At 36.6% G+C, this 27999-nt stretch overlaps 3 protein-coding genes across 4 annotated transcripts; 2 read left to right on the forward strand and 1 right to left on the reverse strand.

Moving 5' to 3' along the window:
• The first annotated feature begins 2502 nt into the window (after positions 1 to 2502).
• On the forward strand, positions 2503 to 8088 carry LOC117614555 (chloride channel protein CLC-c). Of its 2 annotated transcripts, none has more exons than XM_034343410.1 (9): positions 2503 to 2989; positions 3425 to 3625; positions 4247 to 4424; positions 4786 to 5048; positions 5263 to 5532; positions 6055 to 7186; positions 7313 to 7416; positions 7644 to 7834; positions 7941 to 8088. In XM_034343410.1, the coding sequence occupies exons 1-7, from the start codon at positions 2841 to 2843 to the stop codon at positions 7400 to 7402; spliced, it is 2283 nt and encodes a 760-aa protein (XP_034199301.1). In that variant the 5' UTR covers positions 2503 to 2840; the 3' UTR covers positions 7403 to 7416; positions 7644 to 7834; positions 7941 to 8088. The 2 variants fall into 2 exon arrangements, with proteins under 2 accessions (XP_034199301.1, XP_034199300.1); XM_034343409.1 differs by having other exon boundaries at positions 7657 to 7834.
• A 13066-nt stretch (positions 8089 to 21154) lies between these two features.
• Positions 21155 to 24698, forward strand: LOC117615897 (beta-glucosidase 24-like). The gene is made up of 13 exons (XM_034345072.1): positions 21155 to 21230; positions 21808 to 21932; positions 22054 to 22123; positions 22219 to 22274; positions 22362 to 22437; positions 22592 to 22669; positions 22883 to 22970; positions 23104 to 23359; positions 23436 to 23551; positions 23676 to 23902; positions 24058 to 24086; positions 24192 to 24406; positions 24524 to 24698. The coding sequence occupies exons 1-13, from the start codon at positions 21155 to 21157 to the stop codon at positions 24696 to 24698; spliced, it is 1587 nt and encodes a 528-aa protein (XP_034200963.1).
• Positions 24699 to 25505: 807 nt separating this feature from the next.
• On the reverse strand, positions 25506 to 27899 carry LOC117614402 (probable small nuclear ribonucleoprotein F). The gene is made up of 5 exons (XM_034343202.1): positions 27769 to 27899; positions 27163 to 27250; positions 26993 to 27030; positions 26797 to 26861; positions 25506 to 25801 (listed from the first exon to the last, which is right to left on the reverse strand). The coding sequence occupies exons 1-5, from the start codon at positions 27772 to 27774 to the stop codon at positions 25723 to 25725; spliced, it is 276 nt and encodes a 91-aa protein (XP_034199093.1). The 5' UTR covers positions 27775 to 27899; the 3' UTR covers positions 25506 to 25722.
• Positions 27900 to 27999: the final 100 nt, after the last annotated feature.

Here is a 27999-nt window from a genome sequence, read left to right on the forward strand (position 1 = left end):
CAACTTTCGGTGCTATCATGCGCCTGCTAACCAACCATGATCTCTTACCGCCACACCACTAGCGAATAAAGGTTGGCGGTTTTTCTCCGGTTTGGTTCCATTTTTATAAATAAATATAAAAAATCGATAAGAAGGGCATGCTTACTTACTTACCCTCAGTCGGTATGAAAAGAAAGGAAATAATTACAATTCTTGATTTCTTCATTTTTATAATTGGGTCCCATTTTAAATTCCGTAATTATATACTCTCAAAATTAGGAATTTGATCAATTAGCGAGGGGTAGTTGATCCAATTCCTATTTAAGTTTTCCCTTACTATCTTTCAAAAATAACCTTACAACTTTAGAATTCCTATTCTTGTACAAATTCCATATAGTTAGTAAAAAAAAAAAAAAAAAGGCTGGGAATGTATATAATTCATATACTAATTCCTTATTCTTAAATTCATCAATTTCTTTCTTCCTCATTCATGATAAGTAAACATGTCAGTGGAGTATAGCTCAATTGGTTAAGCTCTTCCACCTCCACTCATGTGAGCAGAGGTTCAAACCCTGATGCACCCAATGAATATTTGTGTATAAACCTCTTCCCTCAATCGCTTGTACTAAAAAAAATGCTGAAAATTGAACTACACAAATATAAAGGCGTCAGTTCAATGGTTAAACTGACCATATCAAACCATGCACAACCTTAATTATCACTACTAAATACATCTTGTACACGTGTTAAAATATGAGTGGATGTGATGGTTTATTTTTCTTTCTTAGGGAATAGTATCAATAGATTATAGATATTCACTTATATTATTACACGTGTACAAGATGTACCATAAGATCGTACTATCATAGTATTTTATAACACTCTTCATTGTTAAGGTTGGTCACCATGCATTATTTAATTCGTGAATGACTTTTGCCTCCAAGTTTTAGATGGACATCATACTCAAATTGGATCCTTTATCAAATTTGATTTCCTAAGTTAAATTAGTTAACTTACCTAACTAGGATTGTTCTAATTAGCTTTTAATAAGTTCCAAGTATGTGGAATAGTTAGAGTTGTAATTATTTGGATGTGCTCAATGTATCTAGATTAATGGGGTTCATTAATTTGGGTGCTAATTCAATGTATCATATGAGAGCTCAAGTCTTAAATACTTGTATGCCCAAACCTCTCAGAGGAGTTGTTGAGAATTGAAATTGAAAACAAAGAGAGTGTTCTCTCATCTTTTGTTTATAATCTGGGTATTCGTATATTCAACATTTTTTGTGCCTAGTTGCAGGTATTCTTAGACTAAACGGGGCTTAGTGGTTCGTGGTTTGTATTTCCAACACCCTTACTCGAGTACCGTTGCATCACCTTATCCTTTACATAATAGGTTAGACTAAACTGGCCCATAATATTGAGATGGGCTAAATTAGCCCATAGTATCGAGATGGGCTAAGTTGGCCCATAGTGTTGGGTCGGGCCATCTCATAACCCAAAATGTAGGGACGGGTTCGGGCTTGGGCCATTTTTACAGACCTACCTCTAGTTAAAGGTGTCAATGGGTTGTGTCGGCCCAGCCCGACCCTTTTAGAGTCACCCCATTTAATAAACTGGCCATGTCTAACTTGTCCATTTATGAAAATCATCAATCCTGGTCCAAGCCCAAGCCCCAAGCCCATATGGACTAAGGCCGTGCTTGTATTGGGCCACTAAACGGGCTGAGATGGGCCAACGCCAAATTTGACTTATGTATTGCATTTTATTTTATTTTTGTAATTTTTTTTACAACTTCATTTAAATCTTTTTTACAATTATGCATATACTAACAAGATTTATTATTTGTTGAAAAAGGTGATCATTAACTTTCTTTAAAGCACATTTAAATAGAAAATTACTAGATTATTGTATGAATTTTAAAAATTAAAACTTGAAAAACAAAATCATTATTTTATATATAAAGAAAACATTAAATTTTAATACATATTATTAGAGAAAAGAAATAGACTTGAATTTAAGATATAAATGTAATAATAATATGTATTATTTTTTTATAAAACAAATGTAATTTAATAAATGGGCTTTAAACTCACCGGTCCATTAGGTTTTGGGCCGATCAACCCAGTCGTCCTAATTACCTTGTCTCGGCACGTCCCAAATATACGGGTCGTGTTGTGTCGTGCCTTACTTAAGCAGGCCGTATTCGTACCGTGCTGGGTTGGCCATATCCGTTTAACACCTCTACCTTAAATGTAGGGATAATTGATCTTAACAACTTTAGCAAATATATAAATAGTTGTATTTTTAGAATAACAAATTGAATTTCGGAGTTTGGACATTAGAGACAGTCTAACATATGTACCTAAGGTGAAAGAATAATTCAAAACAATAGTGCCTGAATTAAAGCCCAATTTGTATTTTGGTGCTTCAATTTTCAAAATGGATATTGTTGTCCTTCTACATTTTCGTTAGCAACAGAGGTCTTGGCGTCAATTCGAACTGGGCCCCTAAAATCTCAAAACAATGTAACTGTCATCAAAATACCTTTGTCTTGTCCCTATCTTCATCAATGTCATCAAAAAACAAAAAAACAAAAAAACAAAAAAGATCTCATCAAAACTCATGTTTGTTATGTTACCATGTTTACGTGGAAGTACTGACAAATCGTCTAGAAGGAAATTAAAAAAATGGCATTTTCATTTTTAATAGGATCTTCTTGTTTCTAGCAGGAACACAATTTTTTTTTTAAAATTTTCTAAAAGATTACACGAATCAAGAGAAGTTTCTTGAGAAGACAAAGGAGAGAAGAACTGAACAAGTCTTGAAATTTATGAGAGAGAGAGAGAGATTGAGAGAGGATGGAACTGGAGGAGAATAGTATAGAAATAGACAAGAAAGGGGAAATGAAATTGAGACAACCACTTCTTGTGAAGAACAGGAGAAACCACACCTCTCAGCATGCCATTGTTGGTGCCAATATCTGCCCCATTGAAAGCCTGGACTATGAGTTTGTTTCCTTCCCTCCTCTTCTCATTTTCTCTCTCTTTCTCTTTGTTGTTTTTGTTTTTGTTTTTCAATAAATTTTTTCCTGTTTGCTTGTCCAGCCAGACAATGGTCATGTTGGATTGATTTATCATGGGTTAACTTATTTCTTCCATTTCCAAAAAGTGTTCTTTGGATCTTATTATATGATTTCTTTTTGCTCCCCAACAAATTAGCCAGAAATTGGAGAAACATAGACAGGAAAGAAGTGATTTTGAACGTGTTATATTCTGGCATCCCAGTAAATGAAGAAAGCAAAATTTGAACCCTTTTCTGTTTAATGAAGAAAGCAAATTTGTAAACATATCGAATTTCAGTACAGAGCTTTTGTGGATTTAAAACATAATTGTTAACAATCTTGTATGTGTTGCCTCACTGATTTAGCTCTGGTTTCTTGTAGAATCATCGAGAATGATCTTTTTAAGCAGGACTGGAGGTCTAGAACGAGGGTTGAGATCCTTCAGTATGTTTCCCTCAAATGGACACTTGTGCTCCTTATTGGGCTAAGCACTGGGTTAGTTGGGTTTTTCAATAACCTAGCTGTAGAGAACATAGCTGGTTTCAAACTTTTTCTTACCAACAGCCTCATGCTTCAGGAAAAGTAAGCCTAGCTTCTACTGCATTAGTACTATCCGAGTTTCAATGCAATATCCCCCGTTTTTTTAATTGTTCCAGTTGCATCCATCTTTGGGTTTTGTTTTATGGGATAACCTAATCATTGTAGTTTATCTAACCATGACATTGATATTCTTTATTGTTTATTGCTATATTTATGTTATTAATTGCTTGTCTTATAGATACTGGACTTGTAATGTAGTAGAATCTATTCAGACTCGCATTACTGAAAACAGCTAGGTATTTCATCTTAGTGACGTAGTGACACTTTCACTGAAATGAAACTCGAGTGCATGACTAGTCTTCGTCAGGATGGACAATGCCCATTTTAGGAGTGCAGGACAGCAAATGGATAATATTGATGAGAAAAGAAGAAGGGGGGAAACTGTTTAACCTTTTGGGAGACTTTTGATTTTTTAAGTATAGTTGTCTCAAATAAATTTAGAATTTTTCTTGCATATTTTGACTTTGCAAATTTATCCTCTAGTATTGTGGACCTGTTTAATTAAAAATTGCTAAAAACGTAATCATTACCTTGGTAATCCTTACAGCATACTTGTAATATATATTTTTGAGTAACTATGATGTTATGTTAACTCCAGTGCAGGTATTATCAGGCATTTGCAGCATTCGCTTGTTGTAACATGGTCTTGGCTGCTGTTGCTGCTGCTCTTTGTGCCTATATTTCCCCTGCAGCAGCAGGCTCTGGCATACCTGAGGTTAAAGCATATCTCAATGGTGTAGATGCTCATTCTATATTGGCTCCAAGTACTCTCTTTGTAAAGGTGAGTAGCAGATTGAAAGCAGTTCTTTTTTTGTGCTCTTTCTTTTTATCTATCACTCACACTATTAAGAAATTTTTATGTCCAGTAAATACGTAAAAGTTCGTGTGAGTGTTTGGCATTTCATATTCATATTATGTAAACAATCAAAGTAGAGTCACAAAAACATTTCCCATAGTTTGGACGTCAAATGATATCGCAAATGAAACACTGCTACATTATTTGGGTTTTGGTTTTGGTGTCTCCAACAATACTCACTTGTAAAGTTGTGTAAGTACTATAGGTATGCTAAAGATGGTTGCGTAAAGCTGACAAGGTATTTAAAATTTTATTTTGTAATAATTACATAGTCTCAACTTGGCAGATTTTTGGTTCTGTATTTGGAGTAGCTGCTGGGTTTGTAGTGGGTAAGGAAGGACCTATGGTACACACTGGTGCTTGCATAGCCTCTTTGTTTGGACAGGGTGGCTCTCGCAAGTATCATTTGACCTGGAAATGTCTCAGGTACTTCAAAAATGACCGGGACCGACGGGATCTGATTACCTGTGGTGCGGCGGCTGGTGTTGCAGCTGCCTTCTGTGCTCCAGTTGGCGGTGTCCTTTTTGCACTAGAAGAAGCAGCTTCATGGTATATATCCTTTTCACATAGATTTTTTTAACGTCTCATGCAACCAGGGATGTATAACTATTTTTAGCTTAAAAAGCAGCTGTCTTTTCTGTTTCGCAATGTAATAATATATTGTAGAAACTTTAGTATTTCATCAGATTGAGGTATATTACTTACATTTTCTTCTTTCCTTCTATTGTGGCTTGGAGTAATTTTTGTCTTCATTTATCACAAGGTGGAGGAGTGCTCTTCTCTGGAGGACATTTTTCACAACAGCTGTTGTAGCAGTATTGCTAAGAGGTTTCATAGAATTTTGCAAGGGTGGTAAATGTGGACTATTTGGCGAAGGAGGCCTTATCATGTTTGATGTCAGTTCAGCAAAGGTGGCCTATAGCAGCACTGATCTACTGGCAGTCATATCCGTTGGAGCCATTGGAGGCATTTTGGGAAGCCTTTACAATTTCCTTGTGGACAAAGTCCTTCGAACGTATAGCATCATAAATAAGTATGCTTTGAAATTTCAATTTATAAGATGGTTAAATTTGTCATTATAATAGAACACTATAGCCACACACAAGAACACATAAAATTGATGTGTTAAATATTTTCATCATGTATAAGCCAAAAATTTGCATTTGTCTTCTCAACACTACACATTTTAGACTTAGTAGAAAATCTAAGGAAAAAGAAAAGAATCACATTTGTTTTAATAAGTTTGATAATAATCTGTTCTCAATTCCAGTTATAAAAACATATGCTTTTGAGTTTTCTTATTATTTTTGAATTTCTCAACTTCATTTTTCTTCCTTTTGATTATCTGGGGACCAGATGTTCTCAGAATTCAGATAGTCATTGGGCATTAGCTTTCAAACTTGTTGAAATGCTTTTATATGGTGGAACATTACATGCACATAACTGATGTATGTTTGTAATTTTTCTCAATCTCAGTAAAATTTTACGTTGCTCGAAAAAAGAAAAAAAGTTTATGCAGTTTGTACTGTTGTTGATTACTGAGAATGATTTACAGGAGAGGTCCTTCATGTAAAATTTTGCTCGTCGTTACCATTTCCCTTTTGACTTCTTGTTGCTCTTACGGCCTCCCATGGCTTTCACCATGCATTCCTTGTCCCCATCGCCTGGAGGACCACTGCCCCACCATAGGTCGCTCTGGAAACTACAAGAATTTCCAGTGTCCACCTAAGCACTACAATGGCCTCGCCTCACTCTTTTTCAGTACCAATGATGATGCTATCCGCAAACTTTTAAGCTCTAGCTCTGATGGGGAGTTCCACCTCTCCACTCTGTTCGGTTTCTTTGTTGCGGTCTACTGCCTGGGCATTGTCACTTATGGTATTGCTGTTCCCTCTGGTCTCTTCATCCCTGTTATACTTGCTGGGTCCTCCTATGGGCGCCTTGTCGGGACTCTCCTTGGTTCTCACTGTGAACTTGATGCGGGTCTCTTTTCCCTCCTTGGAGCCGCCTCCTTCCTTGGTGGCACCATGAGAACGACTGTTTCTCTCTGTGTCATACTTCTTGAGCTTACTAATAATCTTCTGATGCTTCCACTAATGATGTTAGTTCTCCTAATTTCGAAAAGTGTGGCTGATTGTTTCAACAAGGGTGTCTATGACCAAATTGTGAAGATGAAGGGATTGCCTTATATGGAGGCGCATTCAGAACCATACATGAGACACTTGGTTGCAAGTGATGTTCTCTCCGGTCCCTTGGTTTCATTTTCTGGGGTGGAGAAAGTGGGGAATATACTGCATGCACTCAAAACAAGAGCACATAATGGGTTCCCTGTGATTGATGAGCCACCTTTCTCAAATGCTGCAGAGCTGTGTGGGCTGGTTTTGAGATCTCATTTACTTGTGTTGCTTAAAGAAAAGAAATTTACAAAACTCAGGGTGTTGATGGGATCAGCAGATATTATGGATAGACTCAAAGCACATGATTTTGGAAAGGCGGGATTAGGCAAGGGAGTTAGGCTGGAGGATTTGGACATTGAGGAGGAAGAGATGGAGATGTATATTGATCTCCATCCCATTGCTAATACCTCCCCATACACTGTAGTTGAAACAATGTCCCTAGCTAAAGCTGCCATTTTCTTTCGGGAACTTGGCCTAAGGCACTTGCTGGTGGTGCCCAAGACACCAGGGGTACGTTTGAAATGATTTTAGATTACCATGTGTTCTTTGTAGTACAAGGTTATTTCTGTTTCTAGCTAACAGCTAGAAAAGAAAGATTAAATCCCCCAACTTACTAAAAGTTCCCCTATAATGCAGAAGCCTCCGGTTGTTGGAATCTTGACAAGGCACGACTTCATGGCAGAGCACATATTGGGACTCTACCCGCACTTCAATCCCCACGAGTAAAAAATGCGATCGAAGTAAGAAATTTTCAGTTTTCATTAATTTAATTTTATATTTTTATGTTTAACTTTAAAGCTATTCTGGATTGTTCTTTGTTACTTTTGTTACTGGTAGTTACATGAATACCTTAATACAATGTTATTTTGTTATTGACTTTTGACTTTGTTTCATTTATGGTTGGAATATTGTGAATAAGAGCTTTTATTCTAGTAATTACTAGAATATAACATCTGAGTTTCTGAAGCTGGGAAATGCAGGTAATTCTTTAGTAGTTATGAATACTCCTTCAAACCAAGTTCAATTGAGACTAGAGGCATCTTGAAGTTTCAAAACTGTGGGTGGTCCTTGAGAGTTCTGAGCACTTCAGTCATCATCTTCGGGGCGGCTCAGTGGTTTCAAGACGTGTGTTATCCTTCCTCAAGGTTCACTCTGGAGGTACATAAGATATGACAAATTGCTCTGCTTTCATTTCTATTTGGTAAGTTACCAAGTAAACCTAGAGGAGCTGACTGCATTTGTTCTTGTGATTTGAATGTTGCAGCTTGCTGTGTTCTCTAATTTGGGTTCTTCCGCAACCTTACTAAATTGTCAAACTCAACAAGTAACCCTGTCCAGATGCGTGCAGTACATATTTATTTGATGAATGTCTTTTGAAGGAGCATGTAATCCTTGATTTATGTAGAGCATACGGTCACCTGAAATTTTCTTATAATTATATAAATTAACTACATTGTGGCAGGAATAGCTCAACATAATTTTTTATTTTTTATTCACAATAATAACAAAAATAAAAATGACAATAACAATAACAATAACAACAACAAAAATGATAATAATTAAATAAATAATCAATACTGTAAGACATCATATCTTAGCCTTATTTAATTACTTTCATTAGTAATTATGTTTTAATTATTATATCTTTAGTGAATAATTAGTGTTAACTTCACAAATTATATTACTTAATAAATAGTATTTAATTTTAAAAAAAATTTTATTTCATAAAATATTTAAATACTGATTATTCACTAAGTAAATAATAATTAAATCATAACTAATAATAAATGTAATTAAAAAAGAGACATATCCCTCTGTAATTGATAAGAACAGAAACTTTCAATAATGAGATCTGCTCTCTACCTCAATTCCCTCTCCAATCTTTTCTTTTAGTTTATAACACGTTATCAGCACGATTTCGCTTTAACAATACCACCAGCTGAATGAAACCCAGAAATCCTCTCTCTTTCAGTTCGCATGCTCTGCTTCTGCTTCTCTGTTTCCCTCTTGCTTTAGCTGGCCATGACTATGGCCAAGCTCTGAGCAAGAGCATTCTCTTCTTCGAAGCTCGATCTGGGTCACTTGGAGAGCCAACTCTGGCTTGTATGATGGCAAGGCTAGTGGGGTGGACCTGTGTGGTTGGTTGGCAATCAAACTGAAAAAAAAAAAAAAAAAGGCGGAGTCGGTTTCTCCACTACTGGAGTCGACTTGTATTTCTTTGGTTGGTCTCTGGTCATCATCTGATAAGTCTTTGATGGGAAGAGTGAAGCTGTACAGGGAGTTGGTTGATGAGCGAGGAGAGACAGGAAGGTGAGAGAGCAATTGAGGAGGAAGCTGAAGGTGGTGAGGCAGGAGCTGTACTTGGTTGCTGCACTTGCTTTGCTGCTGCCTGCCTTAATTCTTTTCCAATTCCTTCCACTTTTAGTCTCTCTTCTTCATGCCTGGTTCCTACAGCTTTTTCTCTGGTCTTTTCCTGCTGATGGGTGCCCATAACTCCAATGATTTTTTTGTTGTTGTTCAACCCTGATAAAGGGATCAGAACCAGTGTCTGGTTTTTCTCTCACTTTTCTAAATTTTTGTTCTTCGGATTGTACCAAACCTTTGGGGAGAGAGAGATAAGGAAGTAGAGAGAGAGAGAGAGAGAGAGAGAGAGAGTCTTGTCAGTCCTGTGCAGTTGGGCTTCCCATGTCTTTTATGCAAAACAACAATCCATATTGCCTATTTCTTTCTGGTGGCCTTCATGGACGTGGGTGTTACCAAACTCTCTCCTTCTTGGGCTGGAGAACAGCACCAAAATTGGAACTCTCAATTCGGAGCTGATGCAGAACTTGCTGAGCTTCTGGTCGCGCCGCTGGCGATGGATCCACGCAGTGCCGAGAGCTGGGTATCTTCTTCCTCAGCTCAGCTTCATGCCCTCGATGGTGATGGTTTGTCAATCATCCATTCATTTATTTTTTTTTTTATTATTTCAAATAGTAGAAAGGATATTTGAGAAGCAGGCAGTGCTATTCTGGAAACGGAGTTTCCAGTTGGAAACCACTGGATGCAGCAAGTGGTAGAACAGATTTAATATTTATTGACAAGTGGGATACAGAAAGCCTAGTGAAAAGCAAAATCGTAAAGGAAACAAAGAATTATTGCCAGGTGGAAAGAACATAAAATGACTTGATATATCAGTATAATAATATTATCTACTATACTATTTGATTGTGGTGTTGATATGAACCCACAAATAATTGTCTTTACTTTATTCATTCTGCAATTATTTTATTTACTGTATGGTGTAGGTTTATTATCCATACAAGCACATTTACTTTATCGTAAATTTACTTTAAAGGGTGGTGCGGGTTTATCGTCCACGCCTTTACTGCTTTACTGTCATTTAAATGTATGGAGCAGAATTAGTGCCCATACAAGCACATTTACTTTATCGTAAATTTACTTTAAAGGGTGGTGCGAGTTTATCGTCCACGTCTTTATTGTCATTTAAATGTATGGAGCAGAATTAGTGCCCATACAAACACGTTTATTTTACCGCACATTTAAAGTATGGTGCGGGATTAACGTCCATACAGCAATTTAATTTATGAATTTACTTTACCGCACATTTAAAGTATGGTGCGGGATTAACGTCCATACAAGTAATTTATTTAAGAGTAAATTTATTTTATGGATTAATTGTGCTGTATGATGAGTTTTTACAGTATACAGATCAGGACCAGAAGTTCCTTGATCCTCATCATACAATTACATCAGGACTTGAAGATCCTTGATGATGATATTGATATGAGAGCTGGCAGTCTCTCCGGTACTATACATGTAAACAAGAGATCGGACTTGAAGATCCTTGATCCTTGACATGTAAATAAGGACCTAGAGTTCCTTGATGATGCAACAGTACCGTATTGGTTAAAAGTGCCGTACACATGAATAATAACTGTACTGGCAAATGTACTGCACATATGAATAGATATGTATTCATGACTCGATGAATAGTACTATTCACATGAATAGTGACGTATGCATAAATATTAACCATTTTGGGAAAACCGTCACTATATACAAAATGGAACCTGCAGTTCCTTAAACTCATGGATAAACAGTTAAATGAGATGCCAGAAGTTCCTCAAAATATGGACAATTATGTAAGGGCTTGAAGTCCCGAAATATGTATAGAAAATTGTAAGAATGTCCATACCATGAGAATATGTGATTTTGGCCTGAAGTTCAAAATCTAACATTGTTGAGAACCTAAAGTTCCAACAGTTGAATGGACAACCCTTGAGATATTATTACAGATTGTGGTATGCCACATATTTCTTTGGCATAAGAAGATGATGAATTTAATAAAGTTCGATTTTGTTATAATCGACATCTCAAGGAAGAAATATATTTTGTGAATTCCGGTTGTTAAAAAAAAAATACACCGTGAAATGGATAACATCAGTATAAACTTCAAATGATGAATTGAGGCTCCCCACATATTTTGCTATATCTGGGTCCAAAGCCCATGGATCCAAATATATGAGAAATCCTAAACTTGAAGTTGTGGGTACATAGTAGTTAATGCTCTCCACTACTATATTGAGATATTATCGTGGCTTTTACTCAATTCATATTTCATGTCCATTTGAAAATGGCGAATAAATTATGAGTTTGGGTTTAACCCAGACCAAAAGTTCTGGGCTCACATGCATGGAAATATGAGAGATTTGATGTGGTTATTTGAACCTATAAGGCACAAGGTTCCAGACCGTCATTTTGAAAAGACGTAAAAACCACATATGCAAGTTTAAGAACGTGCGCAATTATTATAACAGGAAATGAGCATACAACAGATAGATTTTTACACCTGCAATGAAGGTGCAGGCCCTGTAAAATCTATAAAATTACATTATGTTCTGGAAGCCTCTGAAGGAAGAGGACGGCGCCTCTTAAGCTTAGCCATGAGCCTCTCATGGTCTCCCAAAATTCTTTCATTTGAGACCTGCAGCATGTCTAGCTTTCTCAGTGTATCAGCAGAGTACGAACTCACCAGTTTCAACAAGGAATTATTCTCTCCTTTGAGTTTCTCAACCTCTTTTTGAGATTCATGAAGCATTCTTTGAAAGGAGAAATTTTCAGTTGTTAGCTTCTGAACCTCGTTTGCCCTAGCACGCAAACGATCAGCCATGTTAGAAACAGAAGCAGCACTCTGAATGCTAAAAGCCATTGAGTCCTCAATAGCCTCTTCCTCAGACCTCCCTGTCAACAACATTTCATCCATTGGAATAATGAAATTCCTAGCTACTGTGACAGCAGTAGCATCATTCATCATCACAGAATCATTAACTGTGAGATGACGATTTTGGGATACAAAGCATGGACGCCACACTTGGGCGTCACTGGTTGTTGTGGGAGCATCATTTAAATTGAAATTATTTGGGCAGGAAGAAGAGGAAGCCATTTTAAGAAGGTTTCAAAGAAAGTTTTACAAAAACTAAAGTTTCAGAAAATGAAGGAAGTTGAGTTGAAACGCAGTTGCTCAACTAAGTTTTGCGAAGGCAATATCTATAGACGAAAATGTGACAACTTTTCAGGATTCCAATATCTTCTCGAATCCCCACATTATCTTTTTCTTTCGCAAGAGTCCAAAACTTCACGTGGCCTCTGATAATGCCTGTCGGCACTTTCGGCGTTTTCAAGTATTATTTTCAAAGCCGATCTTGCTTTACGGATTTCACGGAGCTACTTTTTCAAAAGTATCCCGAGAATCTCGCAATTTTCCCATGGTTAATTTGAAAATCACCGGTTCTACCTATTCATTGTATTTGTGTATAAATGTGTTACTAACGAAATTTTCTTTGTAGAAGACATCCAGTTTTCCCATACAAAATGATGCTATATCTACTTGTTTTTCTTATCATTAAGCACTTAATATGCCTGAGAAGCAAGACTATCTCTGATCATCCATTCAGGAAGCAAGACTATCCCTGATCATGTTTCTGCAAGATCAGGGAATTGTGAAGGCGGCCTTGTGCTCTAATCTCCTGAGATCCTTCTAGACTAGGAGAATTGAGAGCTTGTTTTCTGCTCCCACCAGCTTCCTTCCCTGATTGCTTACCTTATCTTGCATCAACATCACAATTTTTTTTTGCATTTTTTCTCTTTTGCAGCTCTCTGTTCATAAGAGATTTTATTTCTTTAGAATGAACATCTGAAGAAAGAATCCATGAAGTGATCCTAACTCTGAGAGTTATTGACAGAGAAAAGAATTGTGATTTTGCTTTGCAGGATATAACTAGATCATCAAGCACTACATTTACTGGGCCGATACGAGCTTGAATGATACTTGAGAAAAGTTTCTCCCACCTAAGGATGTAAGCAATACTTGTGTTATTTTATGCTTATATACTTATTTGATATATTATCTTGAAAGGTAACCAAATGGGGAGATAAGTCTGTTCCAAAAGAATGGCTTGTATGTATCCATGAATTATTAATGCAAATTTTACAAATTGCAAGTTGGATACATTGATAATACACTGCACAAATTAAAGTCCCATAAGAACAGAATATGGGTATAGCAGTGATCAATATGATGCACGCCTGTTGCGTAGCAAATGATGTGGATTGAAGTCCCGAAAGGACAATCCCTTGACATGTCAATATTGATATTGTGCACGCCTAATGCGTTGCAAATTGTATGGGTTAAAGTCCCAGAAATTAATTGACATGTATATATATTAATCTGTAGCATGCCTGCAGCATGACAGATATATGGTTCTAAATGTTCCAACTCCCTAAATGGAGATTATCCACGCCCTACTATAACATAACGCTCCATTGGAGGTTATAATCCACATTCTCACATAATAAAAGCCCCTGCAGTGGCTTGGGTACCCAAAAGCAAAGAAATGCTTATAATTGATGCATGCGCATGCACATGAGAATGGTGGGATCATGAATTGATGAATGACAAATTTTGATTTTGGAGTAGCTACTCAAATCATCAATGGGCTGTGTTGATTGGAACCACGTTCAATTATTAAATGTCGACAATATCATTGGCCAAAATGGACTGAGGCAATTCCATTATAGATGAGAATGAACGTGAAAGAACAAACCCACAGTACGAACCCCAAAATTTGTTAATACTGAAAGTTATACTTGGGTGTTCGGAATAAAAGGGAATATACCTACTTTGTATGACACAATGTTTCTGGCATAAACAAGGAATGTTGGGTTTTCTCCATATCTACAGATTCAATTGTGCCCCCCCTTATTGCACATTTACGGAGACCAACATGTTATCTTTAAGGGTTATTAAATGCACAAAGCATATCACCTGAAGTGATTCCCTAAAGATGTATAAATAGCTGGGTTAAAGCTATATAATGTGTCATAAAGTTTAATCCCTTTAAACAAAATCCTTGAAAGGATTGAAATTGCATGAAGCAAGTCCCTGAAGGACATGTGCCTGAAGCACAAAATCTGTACTCAATACTAATGTACATATATTGCCTCAGTGAGTATATTGATTATTAATATGTTTGCAAACACATTAAAGCTTCTCAAGAGTTCCAGAAATATTTACCTCGACTTAAAGATCGAGCATTATGCCAACGAGATTATTGCTTATACTAAGAAAGTATTGAAGCATTTTTATGAGGATTATCCGTTGGACACTTTAAGGATTTTCCGGAAGTATATTGGACCGGACATCGTATTTGAGCTCAACTCCATCACCATCATTTTGGGATGATGTGAGATATGCGGACTCTGGAAATCTCTATGGTCGCTTACTGGAAACAGCTAGTCATGAAGTTTTCAGGGGGAGATATTCATCAGGGGGAGCATGGTATTCATAAAGACTTTCATACACTGTACTCTTTTTCCTTCATCAGGTTTTTATCCCACTGGGTTTTTCCTGATAAGGTTTTAACGAGGCAGTGTCGCTCAAAGATTGACTCACAGAAGCAGTGTCAACTATGATATTCAGACAGATGATCAACAGTATGGCTTCAAGATATTCTGCCAAGCATCAGGGGGAGCGTGCCATCAATACAGACCTTTCCACACTGTACTCTTTTTCCTTCGTCCAGGTTTTTATCCCACTGGGTTTTTTCCTGGCAAGGTTTTAACGAGGCAGTGTTGCACGCATGTCAATATACACAGAATTTTATGTTACGCATGGTTATGTACTCTTTTTCCCTTCGACCAGTTTTTGTCCCACTGGGTTTTTACTGGCAAGGTTTTTAACGAGACATATTCCATACTATTTGTGGTCTCCAAGGGGGAGTGTTGTAAATTATAAGAAGGTGGAGCCCACATGTTGGAAGGCTCCGCCTACAAATAGAACATATCCCTCTGTAATTGATAAGAACAGAAACCTTCAATAATGAGATCTGCTCTCTACCTCAATTCCCTCTCCAATCTTTTCTTTTAGTTTATAACAAAAACCACATAATGATATTTATAGGGTATAGCCGGGCGGCTATACTTTTGAAATATTATCTTCAGAGAGCATAGCCGAGCGGCTATACGTTTGAAAAATTCTATTTACATCGTACAGCCGCGCGGCTATACGTTCATAAAATTCTATCAGCCGAGTGGCTACACTTTTGAAAAAATTTCCATTAATAGAGCGGCTATACTTTTGAAAAGTTTCTATTTATAGAGTATAGCCGTGCGGCTATACTATTGAAATATTCTTTCTGTACAGCACAGCCGAGCGGCTATATTGTGGAATATTTTATTCTTCAAGATATTTCCACATTGCAACAACAATAAAATATGAATTTATATTTGCCGGATTAGACTTCTCTCAACGAAATTTCGTTGGAAGAGATTTCTTTTAACAATAAATATAAACTTAATATCTTTAGCTCAACAAATTTTTTTTTTTAAAATAAAAATACTTCCTTTTTATTAATTAAATAATATATTAGCTTTATGTGATTACTTTCATTAGTTATTATGTTTTAATTATTATTTCTTTAGTAAATAATTAGGATTCAATATTTTAATTAACTACACAAATTTATTTTTTTATTATTTTATTTAATAAAATATTTAAATATTAATTATTCACTAGGTAAATAATAATTAAAATATAACTACTAATTAAAGTAATTAAAAAAGAGAAAACCAAATTATAATATTTATAGGGTACAGCCGCATGGCTAAACCTTTGAAATATTCTATTTACAGAGTATCGCCTGCCTGCTATACAGTTGGAAAAATTCTATTTACAGGGTATAGCCAGAAGGCTTTAAATTTGAAAATATTCTATTGACAGCGTATAGCCGTGCGGCTATACTGTTTTGAAAAATTATATATAGCCAAACGGCTATACTTTTGAAATATTCTATTCTTCAAAGATATTTCCACATTGCACCAATAATAAAAAGATGGATTTATATTTGCCTGATTAGACATCTTCCAACGAAATTTCGTCCGAAGTTGTTTCTTTTAAAAATAAATATGAACTTAGTACCTTTAGGTCTATAGATTTTTTATTTATTAATTAAATCACATCTTAGAGTTATTTGATTACTTTCATTATTTATTATATTTTAATTAATATTTTTTAGTGAATAATTAGGATTTAATATTTTAATTAACTTCACAAATTATATAACGTAATAAATAGTACTTTAATAAAATATGTAACTACTAATTATTCAATAGGTAAATAATAATTAAAGCATAACTACTAATTAAAGTAATTAAAAAGAGAAAACCAAAATTATGATATATATATATAGGGTATCGTTGGGTGGCTATACTTTTGAAATATTCAATTTATAGAATATAGCCGGTCGGCTATGCTTTTGAAATATTTTATTTATAGCGTATAGCCACGCGGCTATACTATTGAAATATTCTATTTGTAAAGTATAGCCGGTCGGCTATACCTTTGAAATATTCTATTCTTTAGGTCAATGTAAACTTAGTATCTTTAGGTCAATAAACTTAGTAACTTTCATTAGTTATTATGTTTTTATTGAATAATAATTATTCAATATTTTAATTAACTTCACAAATTATATTACGTAATAATTAGTATTTAATTTTTTTATAATTTTTTTCTTTAATAAAATATTTAAATACGAATTATTCACTTGTTAAATTATAATTAAAACATAACTACTAATTAAAGTAATTAAAAAAGAGAAAATCAAATTAAGATATTTATAGGGTATGGCCGGGCGGCTATACTTTTGAAATATTATATTTAGAGAGTATAGTCGCACAACTATATGTAAGTGGTGTAAACAATTTAGTACACAATTAAATTATACAAGTGTACACAATTACAGCAAAATTGTCTACAAATAGAGTAAACTGGGGATTTTTCCCAAGTTTGCCTTTTAGAAAAATATAATAGCTTTATACAGTCCCAAAGATCAATCTTGAAGTTGGATCATATATAAGATTTGGATGAAGTTGGATCAATCCTGCCAAGACTAGATTTATATTCGCTCTACTGGTGAAATGTTACATCTCGGGATCGGTTCCGCCGTAGCACAATATTATCTGCTTTGAGCCCTCCTCTTTGCCCTCATGGTTTTGTTTTTGGGAACTCACGAGCAACTTCCCAGCGGGTCACCCATCTTGGTATTGATCTAGTCCTAACTCACTTAACTTCAGAGTTCCCATGACTCCGAAGCCAGTGAGCTTCCAAAAGTCATTGTGCTAAATGGAGGTGGGCATGTACATATAAGACACATCACCCCCCTCTCCGTTGGTCAATGTGTGATGTTATAATCAACCCCTCTTAGGGGGCCCGACGTCCTCGTCGACACACTCGTATCGTACAGTAGAGTGGCTCTAATACCAAATTGTCACATTCCGGGATCGGCTCCGCCGTAGCACGATATTGTCCGCTTTGGGCCTGCCTCTCTGCCCTCACAGTTTTGTTTCAAGGAACTCACGAGTAACTTCCCAGTGGGTCACCCATCCTGGCATTGATGACAGGACCTGAATCAAATTCCGCTTTGAAATTCGAGTCGAACCCTGTGCGTGTCCGACACTTGGCGAGTGTCGGGCACAATTGACCTTATTGCCCTTCTAGTTGAAATTTCAACCTTGACTCTTGCCGAAAATTCGGCAGAGACTCCCCTGTAATTTGCTCAATCCCAAAATTTTCACCTGTCAGAACGAGCAAAATATCTACACAACCAACTGCCAGCACTTCAATAAACATGCCAATAGTTCCATTCTCGTTCTAGGGCAATATATCAGAGCAATTTTGATAGTTTACGGATAAATTAATCGTTTTACATACCATCATTTTTGAACAAGAAGGCGCGGAAGTCAAGATGGCCCGGTGGCCGATGTCTTGTGCACGCTACAGTCTAGGGGCGCAAAACATTTGAAAATTGTGAGTGGACAAAAATAAGGGTTCATAAAATATCCAGGAATATACTAACCCCCAATTGTAAAAAATAGTTAAGTGAACTGAATATATACTCTGCAATTGAAGTATACTAAACTCACGGCATTCACATGCTGAAATCAAGGTATCTATATATTTAAATAAATATATACAATCGTATTCAAGATAAAATTTTCATGAAAGCACTGAAATCAAAACTTGCATAAAAACATTGTAATCAAACCTGCATAAAGGCAATTTACTCAAACCTTGAATCAAAGCACTGCAATCAATCAAAACTACCACTCGGATGTACCCCTGTAATTCCGTCAATTCCCCTGGCAGGTCTCGGCGACACATAGTCTATCCGAGCGGCAAATCCTGGCAGGATTCAGGAGACCTCAGTCAGCCTGATCCGCTGGCAGGTTTCGGTGACACACAGTCAACCCAAGCCGCAACTGGCAGGATTCAGGGGACCGTAGTCAACCTGATCCGCAATCCTGGCAGCTCTCGGTGACACAAAGTCAACTCGAGCCGCAATTCCTGGCAGGTCTCGGGACACCAAGTCAAGCCGAGCCGCAAATCCTGGCAGGTCTCGGCGACACACAATCAATCCGAGCCGTAAATCCTGGCACTCACGATTCAAGCATCCCCGAAACTCGTGAGGCAATTGTCAAGTGCACTGACAAAACTGAGGGTAAACTGGATGTCCGTAGACATCGGTATAACTGAGGGTAATAACCATAATTGGGTACATGGTGGTTTTAAAATAAAATATTTTTGAAAAATCAGAGAAATAACTGAATTTTGTTAAATATAAAGCTGTGCTGCTATTTTATCTGATACAAGTCTCAAACTCTGATTTCTATCACTTTTTAGCATGTTCAACTAAGCAGCATAGAAATAAAGATATTTTACGACACAAATCATGCTCGAAAAACATTCCACAAAACTTATTCAAAATCAAATAAGGAAATTCATTAATATAAACTTATTTATATAAAATCTAGTTTATATAAAATCATTTATGGAAGAAAGTCCACTCGCTCTTGGTCCGAGCTAGCTGAACCTCTTGAAGGTCCCTCTTGTGGGTCGGTCTGGCCCCTGGTGCCTGATTAACCATGAATATTAAATTAATAAAACTGCTCAATAAAAGTATTAAATTAAAAACCCTGACCCCCGGCTCCTAAAAATGCGTGCACTCATTTTAAAGTCAATCCTATGCCCACTTTAGCATTTCAGATATTTAAAACGGTCTTAGAAGACCGGAAGCTTTACTAAGCGATAAACTGCCAGACTGGTCGATCCGGAATCCCGTGGGGTCCACGACCTCCGATAGCCGATCTAGGATTCTCTAAAGGTTCCTCACCGAGACGTACCCAAATCCTGCTAGTTTGGCCCAAAATGGACGGTCGGATTGGCCACAATCGCGTTATCACTTAAATTCCAAACCCTAGCCCCAGGGTTCGCGATTTCGGAGTATCCGGGACTCCGATTCGTAATCCGTTAAATCCTACACGATCCTAAAATCATTTGGAACAACATATCTGAATTTCAGCGCGATCCAACGGTTCAGCGGTATTGAACCCAGAAATCGCACAATATGAAAAATCCGTTCGGGGCTTAAACGTTATCCAACTTGAGATCCTCGAAATCCTACGCGCTCGTGACAACATAAGGATTGCAACAAGACACAGTGCCACTGCACCACCTTCACCCACACTCTGCAGCACGCGCCGGCAGCGATGAGTGTCTAAAGCGATTTCGTCTCACTGGAAAAACTTCAAACCACGGCTCGAAACTCCTACCCTGGGTAAAAAACCATATTTGGAGCCACTTTTGTTCTTGGACCTACCCCAAAAAGTGGCCGGAAGTGGCCGAAAACGGAGGCCGAAAATCGGCTGAAACTTCAATTTGAAAACTGGGTTATCTACGGTTAAAATTGATGCAAACTCATCCAACCATCAGCTAGAGCATGAAAAATAGGTAGGAATCCATACCTTACTCGACAAATTTGGAGAAGAATTGAGGGAGAACGAGTGACTTGGAGATCCGGTGAGTACTGTCGGTTCCGGCGCAATTTTCGGCCAGCGCAGGTCACGTCGAAGGCGGGGAACGGTTGGGGAAGGAAGAGGACGTCGTCCCGGTCGTTTTGGTACCGGCCCCGTCCACAGCTGTGGTCGGTGGCCGGAGATACGAAGGAGAGAAGGGGCGGACGCGGGAGAGGAGGAAGGTCGGCGCGAGGAGAGAGAAAGGGCTGGGCTGTTTTTATAATTCCAACTTCAAAATATTTACGGTTGTGCCACTGAGACTCTTTTGACCATAACTTTCTCGTTACAACTCCGATTCGAGCTCACTACGTGTCTATGAACTCATTTCACCGTGCTCTACGCAACGGTGTAAGTGGAATTGTCAAATTCCTTCTCGATCAAAAAGTTACCTTTTTCTTAATAAAATATTCCGAGGGCAAAATTGTCTTTTCTCCAAATAAATTACTAATTAAATAAGAATTTTTGTTTTGGGTTATTACAATTGGTCTAGCCCCAACTCGCTTAACTTCAAAGTTCCCATGACTCCAAAGCCAATGAGCTCCCAAAAGGCCTCGTGCTAAATGGAGGTTTGCATGTACATATAAGGCACATCACTCTCTCTTCGTTGGTTGATGTAAGATGTTACATGAAAGGAGTTAACTTACAAAGCTGGGATTTTGTAAATATGTAATTATCTTGAATATATTAACTAGTTGATTCATTCATGAATCCATGTTATTAGCTGTGAATTTGAACGTTTTGGTATTTTTTTCGTTTCTAGAAACATCAATCGCTTGTTGAACCCTGTAAATGTGAATAGAAATTAAATAACTGATATTTGTTTCCCTCGACCAGAACCCTCTGTACCACATCTTAATAACAATAAGCTACCACTTCTAAGATTGTTAGTTGTGTTTTGTTAATTAGTTGATTAATTTTCTGTGCATGGCTAATGATACGTAGAAGGGGTACTGTATATATACCCCTCTGTAAGACGGGCTTGGCTATCCACCCTTGAGTTGAAGTTTAATCTGAAAATTAAATATTATTGATTCAAGAATCAAGCAAGAGTTTTGTTAGGAGGTCATGGCATCCTCATCACCATTTTGTAGGATTTTACAAGGGATATGTGCCATTGCTTTGATTGCATCTTTGTCACAAGGTCTGCGGTTCATTTCCACTTTTTTTCTTCTTGTAATTATACATTTGGGCGGAGCTTTTTCACAACAAAATTTAAGTACTAAATTCATGGCACAACCAGTAATTGAACCTATGTTTGGATGAAGGAATTGAAAATTACATAGAATTCTAAAATCACGGAATTTAGATTACCATCATTTCAATTTTTGGCAATTGAAGATTTCAGTGTTTGTATTTATGTATATCGAATTTTGTAAATGACATAATTTTATAAATGGCACTATGGAAATTGTGAAATGATGCCTATTTTTGTGGAAATTAAACTCGAGAATTTGATGCCCCAATTTCCACGATTTTTTACACGCGTCATTTAATAAGTTCCGCGCTTGAGTTGCCAAACAAAGGAATTGCCAATTTCTCCTCTTAAATTCCCAACTTTTAGCTAAATTCCAAGTTATTTTCCCTCATCACTTTTAGCTAATTAGGAAATTCCTGCTGAGTCCCATTACCAAAAAAAGAGTTAATTAAAGCATTTGAGTTTTTTTTTTTTTTTTTCCCTAAAAAATGCCTCAAAGGACTGATCAATTAATTGCATGCAGCTCCTGTGAATGCCGAGAGGAAGTTGCAGGGATTGCAAAATGCATCAAACTCTGAAGAATTGGAAGTAAAGAGGTCTGACTTCTCAAGCGATTTCGTGTTTGGAGTCTGTACTGCTGCTGCACAGGTTCACCATTAACTCCAGTTGTAAATCTGCTATACATCATTTCATTTCTATCCTTTTTTATTGTGTGTGTGTGTGTGTGTATTTTTATGTACCTATTATGATATGCCACTACTGGGTGCAGATTGAAGGATCAGCAAAAGAAGCAGGAAAAGGACCAAGTGTTTGGGACCACCATATTGAGAAATACCCAGGTTCATATCCACAAACTGTTTACGTAAAAATTGCTTTAGTTGACCAACTTATTTTATGATCATTTTCTTCTCTGTTATTTTCCTTTACATTTTAGAAAGAATTCAGGACGGCTCTAACCTTACATCCATCGATTCATATAAGCGATACAAGGTGAGTAAGAGCTAGCAATATTTTCATCTGTTTTTTTTTTTTTTGGGGCATATATCTGACCGAGCTATATTAAATTTGTAATTACAGGAAGATGTGAAGGCTCTGAAGGACCTTGGAGTTGATTCTTATAGATTTTCTATCTCCTGGACCAGGATTCTTCCTAGTAAGAACATTCTCTGATTAACTGGTTTGGTTAGAAATGTAAGAGAGGATGAAAAGAATGGCTTTAAGTCTACTATAGAGATTTGTTACATATTAGACTTGATCTTTCCTAATTAAACTCATTGCTTCAATTGTTTGAAATTTTGGACATGTAGAAGGAACTTTGAGTGGTGGAGTAAACCAGGAAGGCATTGACCACTACAACAGCTTGATTGATGAATTACTCAAGAACGGTAAGAAGCTTGATATTTTATATGAACATAATCGCTTTTAGTGGTAAGATCTTAGTTGTGTAAACTCTTGTTTTTTCGATTACCCTTTTCACATACAATGCTATATTTTCTTATAATTTGTCTAGAACTTGATTACATAAATATCTAGAATCCTATGTTATGATGTATGATGCTCTATTTTCTTACAGTTTGTGTAATTATGTTTTGATGCAGGCATCACACCTTATGTGACCATATTACACTTCGACCCTCCACAAGCTTTGACAGACAAGTATGGAGGTGTCCTAAATCGCTCTTTCGTGTAAGCAAGCACTTTTCTCTTGTTATACCAACTACTTCCCATCTCTGGATCAAACACGAAAGTTAATTATGTATTATCGAATGCCATTCCGCATGCTAATTATGTTTGGATTTTGACATAAATTAATTTTCAGGGATGATTTCAAGGATTACAGTGAACTTTGTTTTAAAACCTATGGAGATAGGGTCAAGAATTGGATTACAATCAATGAGCCATATATTATGGCTAAGAATGGTTATGACTTGGGAGTTGCTCCACCAGCCAGGTGTTCTGTACGAGCACGTTTTCCATGTACGGTTGGTAATTCTGCTACTGAACCTTACATTGTGAGCCATAACCTACTCCTTGCCCATGCTACAGTCGTCAAGCTCTACAAAGACAAGTTTCAAGTGAGCCCTGTGCATCAAATTCAAGATTAAATAAGTCTCTAATTTTCATTGATGAATAATGTCTAGATTTCTCTAGGCACAACAAGGTGGACAAATTGGAATCAGTCTTGTTGGACCATATTATGAGCCTTATTCAGGTTCAGCAGAAGACAAAGCTGCAGTAAAGAGAATTATGGACTTTGAACTTGGATGGTTAGTAAATCCATTTTAAATTCATCTTCATCAATTAATTACTTGCCAATTGAGTAATTTGTACTTCTTCTCAATCAATATTAAGTTAACACACACAAATGAGTATGTTTGTTTTCTTATTTAGGTACATGGAGCCATTAGTATACGGAGATTATCCCAAGTCTATGAGAGATTTTGTCAAGGACAGGCTACCCACTTTCACCCAAGAAGAGAAGAAATTGCTCGAGGGATCCTTTGATTTTATCGGCATCAATTACTATACCACAAGATATGTTAAAAACCAACCAGCAAGTACAGCTAAAGCAGTCGCTTATCGCTTCGATTCTTTAACATTATCTAACTTGACCGAAAGTAAATAAATCTACATTGCCCTGTATTTACCACCACTACTGTGCTTGTTTATGTGTTCTTTTTCTCTGCAAGCGTTTGTATGTATGAATGATAGATGGATAGATAGACAAAAGCCTGACATGATTTTGGTTTTCCTCATGTTGTGATTGTTGCAGACATAGATGGAGTCTCAATTGGTCCTTTGGTAAGAATAATGATACGAACACTATTGCAGTTATCATGTTTATAAATCGAGCAGATTGTACTAGAAATATTTTCCAAAAAAATTAAAACTTGTTTACCTTTACAGGCTGAAGGAAGCATTTTTGTCATCACTCATCCAGAAGGTCTGCAGAAACTTTTGGAGTTCATGAAGGAAAACTACCAAAACCCTAAAATCATCATTACTGAAAATGGAATTACCGAGGCGAAAAATGATAAACGTGAACTTGATGTAGCACTAAAGGATCCACATAGAATTCAAAGTATTCTTTGGCATTTGTACCGGATCAAGATGGCAATAAAGTAAGTAATGAGTTTATTTCCTTAATTCATAAGAGTTGAACACAATGCATGTTTACGAGTTTGCTTGGGGATCCATATAGAGTATTCATTTACTTGTCATTGTTGTTGTTTGTGCAGGAATGGTGTAAATCTCAAGGGATATTTTCACTACACTCTAAATGACGACTTTGAGTGGGGGGAAGGCTTTATTCCAAGATTCGGGCTTTACTATGTCGACTACAAAGACAATCTCAAACGCATTCCTAAAGACTCTGCGAAGTGGCTCCCTAAGTTCCTAAAGGGTGAGGCTTAGACATAAACTCTATACGTATACAGAGTTTATCAAGCCCAAGCTCCCTGCATATATGTAGAGTTGTTGCCTATAAATGTTGATTCAATAGGGTGAGGCTTCCATTTTCTTTGTATTTCTTTGGAATTCCTGCCTTGTACAACAATAGTATCTGATATTCAAGTTCTAATAATGTGTTGTATGTTTGTTTTCTTCTTTGAGTACATGGGATAATATCCGTAAACTAATGGCGTTTTCACGAGGAGCACGTTGAAGCTTATAGAGAAGAAATAACATGACAGGAAATAGGAAATAATGTGTTGTAGAACAAAACTGGACTTAGAGAAGGAATAACAAAACAGAAAACAGGAAATTAAGTTGGAAGGTTTTAGATATATGATCTGCATATTTTCAACAAAAATCGGCTGCAGAAATCCCTACTCCTTTATGCAGTTTATTGATGAATAGACTAAATCCAGAACCTGCTGTATCTCCTGCTATGTTGTACTGATTACAATTTATATACAGAATACAATTGCAAATTTCTGCGGCAGAGACAGAATTTGCAGACTCGCTCTGTGCTACCAATCACTAGAAAACATTCAGTAATTCTCCCAGAGTGATGAATTTGAGCCGATGAATATATAAGCATTTGTTGAAAGAGACAAAAAAAGGGTTTTTCTCATGAATTGTCTTTCAAGTTTTTAAGTCTTCATCATATAATCTTCGTTAAAATTGGTCATGGTAACCCGAGTTCAGACAAGAACAGAATACTCATTTGAATCGAAACATTGATTACGCACCTCAAAATTTCCTAAGCGAAGATTGAGATAAGTTGCATAATAGACTTCAATGGATCACATAGGAAATTCAGCTCAATATTTGTATATATGGTTTCATTGACTTTTGAGAACCATTTGTCAGTAAGAGCCCTTTAAATGGCACGGGCATGTCAGTCGAACATCCAGCAATACTTGTACATACAAAAAATAAAAGTAGAGATAAAATCCAAATCCTGTTACTTCAGTTCTGTTTTTTGAACCAATCCTCATTGCACATCTTCCTGTTCAGCATCTTCAATTTCTTCATCCTCTGGCACCCCACGAAGGTAGAGAACGTTGTTACATCTGTTGAAGATGTGTCAGCTCATTCATTGGACACTCAAGGTTATGAATGCATATGCATGATTATGTGCTACATTGATGTTAAACATTACTTTTAAACAGAAACATACTATAAACTTCTGTGCAGAAACAGGTCGTGTAGAGGAAAATTGAGAACTTGAATAATCTACTGTGTTTACTGCATGGCAGTTTGTTACCGAAGTCACCAAAACTCCACCCAGTAAAAGGGAAGAATTATAAATCTCTGATATGGCATATAGAATACAGCAGTCTGAGCATTGCACTATCAAGGAGCTATTCCCAAGTATCCTATATTTCGCTCAATTGTAGCTATATTACACATCCGTGTATGCATGCTAGAAGGTAAACCCATGGCATCCAAAAGGTACATGATCCCAACTTTTGCACCTTTTGAGGACCATTATTAACCTCAATGGGTAATCTAAGCTCCTTTTTAGCAGTCATTAAATTAACACTGTTCCATTGCATTGCCTCCTTTAATCATCTGATCCCAACTTTCTTCCTCAAGGGTATTCACAATTATCTCAATATACCCTTTTTTTGTCTGAAAGTAAAAGTTCATCTACAGTAGACAGAACATGATTTCTTACGTTGGCTAATGTTTCACACCAGTAAATAGCATCAAAGCAGAGATGGGGGCAGTAGTGCGATATTATAGAAAGGGACCTTTTAGAGAGAAGGAGAGAGATTCATATGCCTAACATTACATCCTTTTCCATGCATATGTAAGTCATAATAAACTGCACACCGTCTAGTAGCGTACATTGTTAACTGAAGCCAACAGCAGCTTCAAAGTTACTCCCAATGTTATATGTGGTTCCTAGACATTAGTTGCTTTTCCTGGGGGAAAAAGGTAAACTACACGCTAAAAACCCTAAAAAATAAATGCAATGCAAATACAAATAGAAGGCACATTCCACCAACAAAATCTAAGGAAGACTATAGTTAAGAAGTTCAAAGCATTTGAGCAAACTCGCCTGATCAAAATCTCTCCCAGATTTCCAGTGAATTGTCCATCAATATATTCTTCTGTGTTGGCCAACTACGCATAAGATTACATATATTACACATCACTACCAGCTTCAGATTTATAGTCTTGCAGTAAAAAGGGGGAAACTACAATATGTATTCCGTATGAGTAAAGAAACCAGAGTTCAAATTTTAAAGTAGTACCTGCAAGTTCATATAGGAATCCACCGAGACCAGGAAACCTGAACGGATGCAGTATCAAAGAGAAGTAGAAATATATTAAGCGCATGGTCATCAATTTTTAAGAACCCGAGAAATAAAAAACCTAGAGCATAAGAGTCAAAGACATCTCCAGAAACGAAAACAAATTATACCTTTGTACTCCATTCCCCATTTAAGTTTCACAATGACAGTCTTTCCAGTCAGATTGTTCAAGAAAGGTTTCGGGTTAACTGGTATTGTCTGCATTTTGCGAATGAACAAAAGTATCACAAATCAGGGCATGCCATTATGTTCAACAAGTGAATTTAAATATACTAGCAAAATAAAAATATTTTCGACGATTTAATGCTCAGATGTTATTCATCAACTACTAACTAAACACATGAAAATATTATTGTGCTTTTTAGAAGCAATATTTTTTTTAATAATCTCACATTAAAACAAAATGAATGCATATAAGAATCTTTCATATAACCCAAATATTATTTAGGAACCCAGCAGACCACAAGTTACACTAGCATATTATTGAATATAGCAAACCCCGAACTTCCACAAAAAAAGAAGAAAAAAAACCACCGGAAAGCCCAAAATAAGAAATTATAAGAACTCCCAAAGAGATGGTAAATTTTAAAAAGAAACCAGAAAGTTTGAAAATATGTGCCTCAATTAGATACGAAAAAGACCCAGAAAAATCTTTCTATTATAACATATTTATGCTTATGCAAGGAAGAAAGTTAGATGAAACAGGAATTACTCACGGCCATTGGCGATTGAGAAGACACCTTCAGTCGAGCTGAGCTGAAAGACGAGGTTTTTCTGTGGACTTCACGAGGGTTTAGGTTTCTCGAAACTCTAAGGTCCGGACCACTGAATTCTATCTACACCGTTGGGCCTCCTTTTAATTATATACAAGGAGAAAATTTTAATTTGATGGGAGGCCCTTTTCTCTTTGTATATAATTTAACCAGAAAATAAAAATAAAAATTACG

The sequence above is a fragment of the Prunus dulcis genome, chromosome 1 (genome assembly GCF_902201215.1).
Source record: "Prunus dulcis chromosome 1, ALMONDv2, whole genome shotgun sequence".
In the NCBI taxonomy this organism is placed as follows: Eukaryota; Viridiplantae; Streptophyta; class Magnoliopsida; order Rosales; family Rosaceae; genus Prunus; species Prunus dulcis.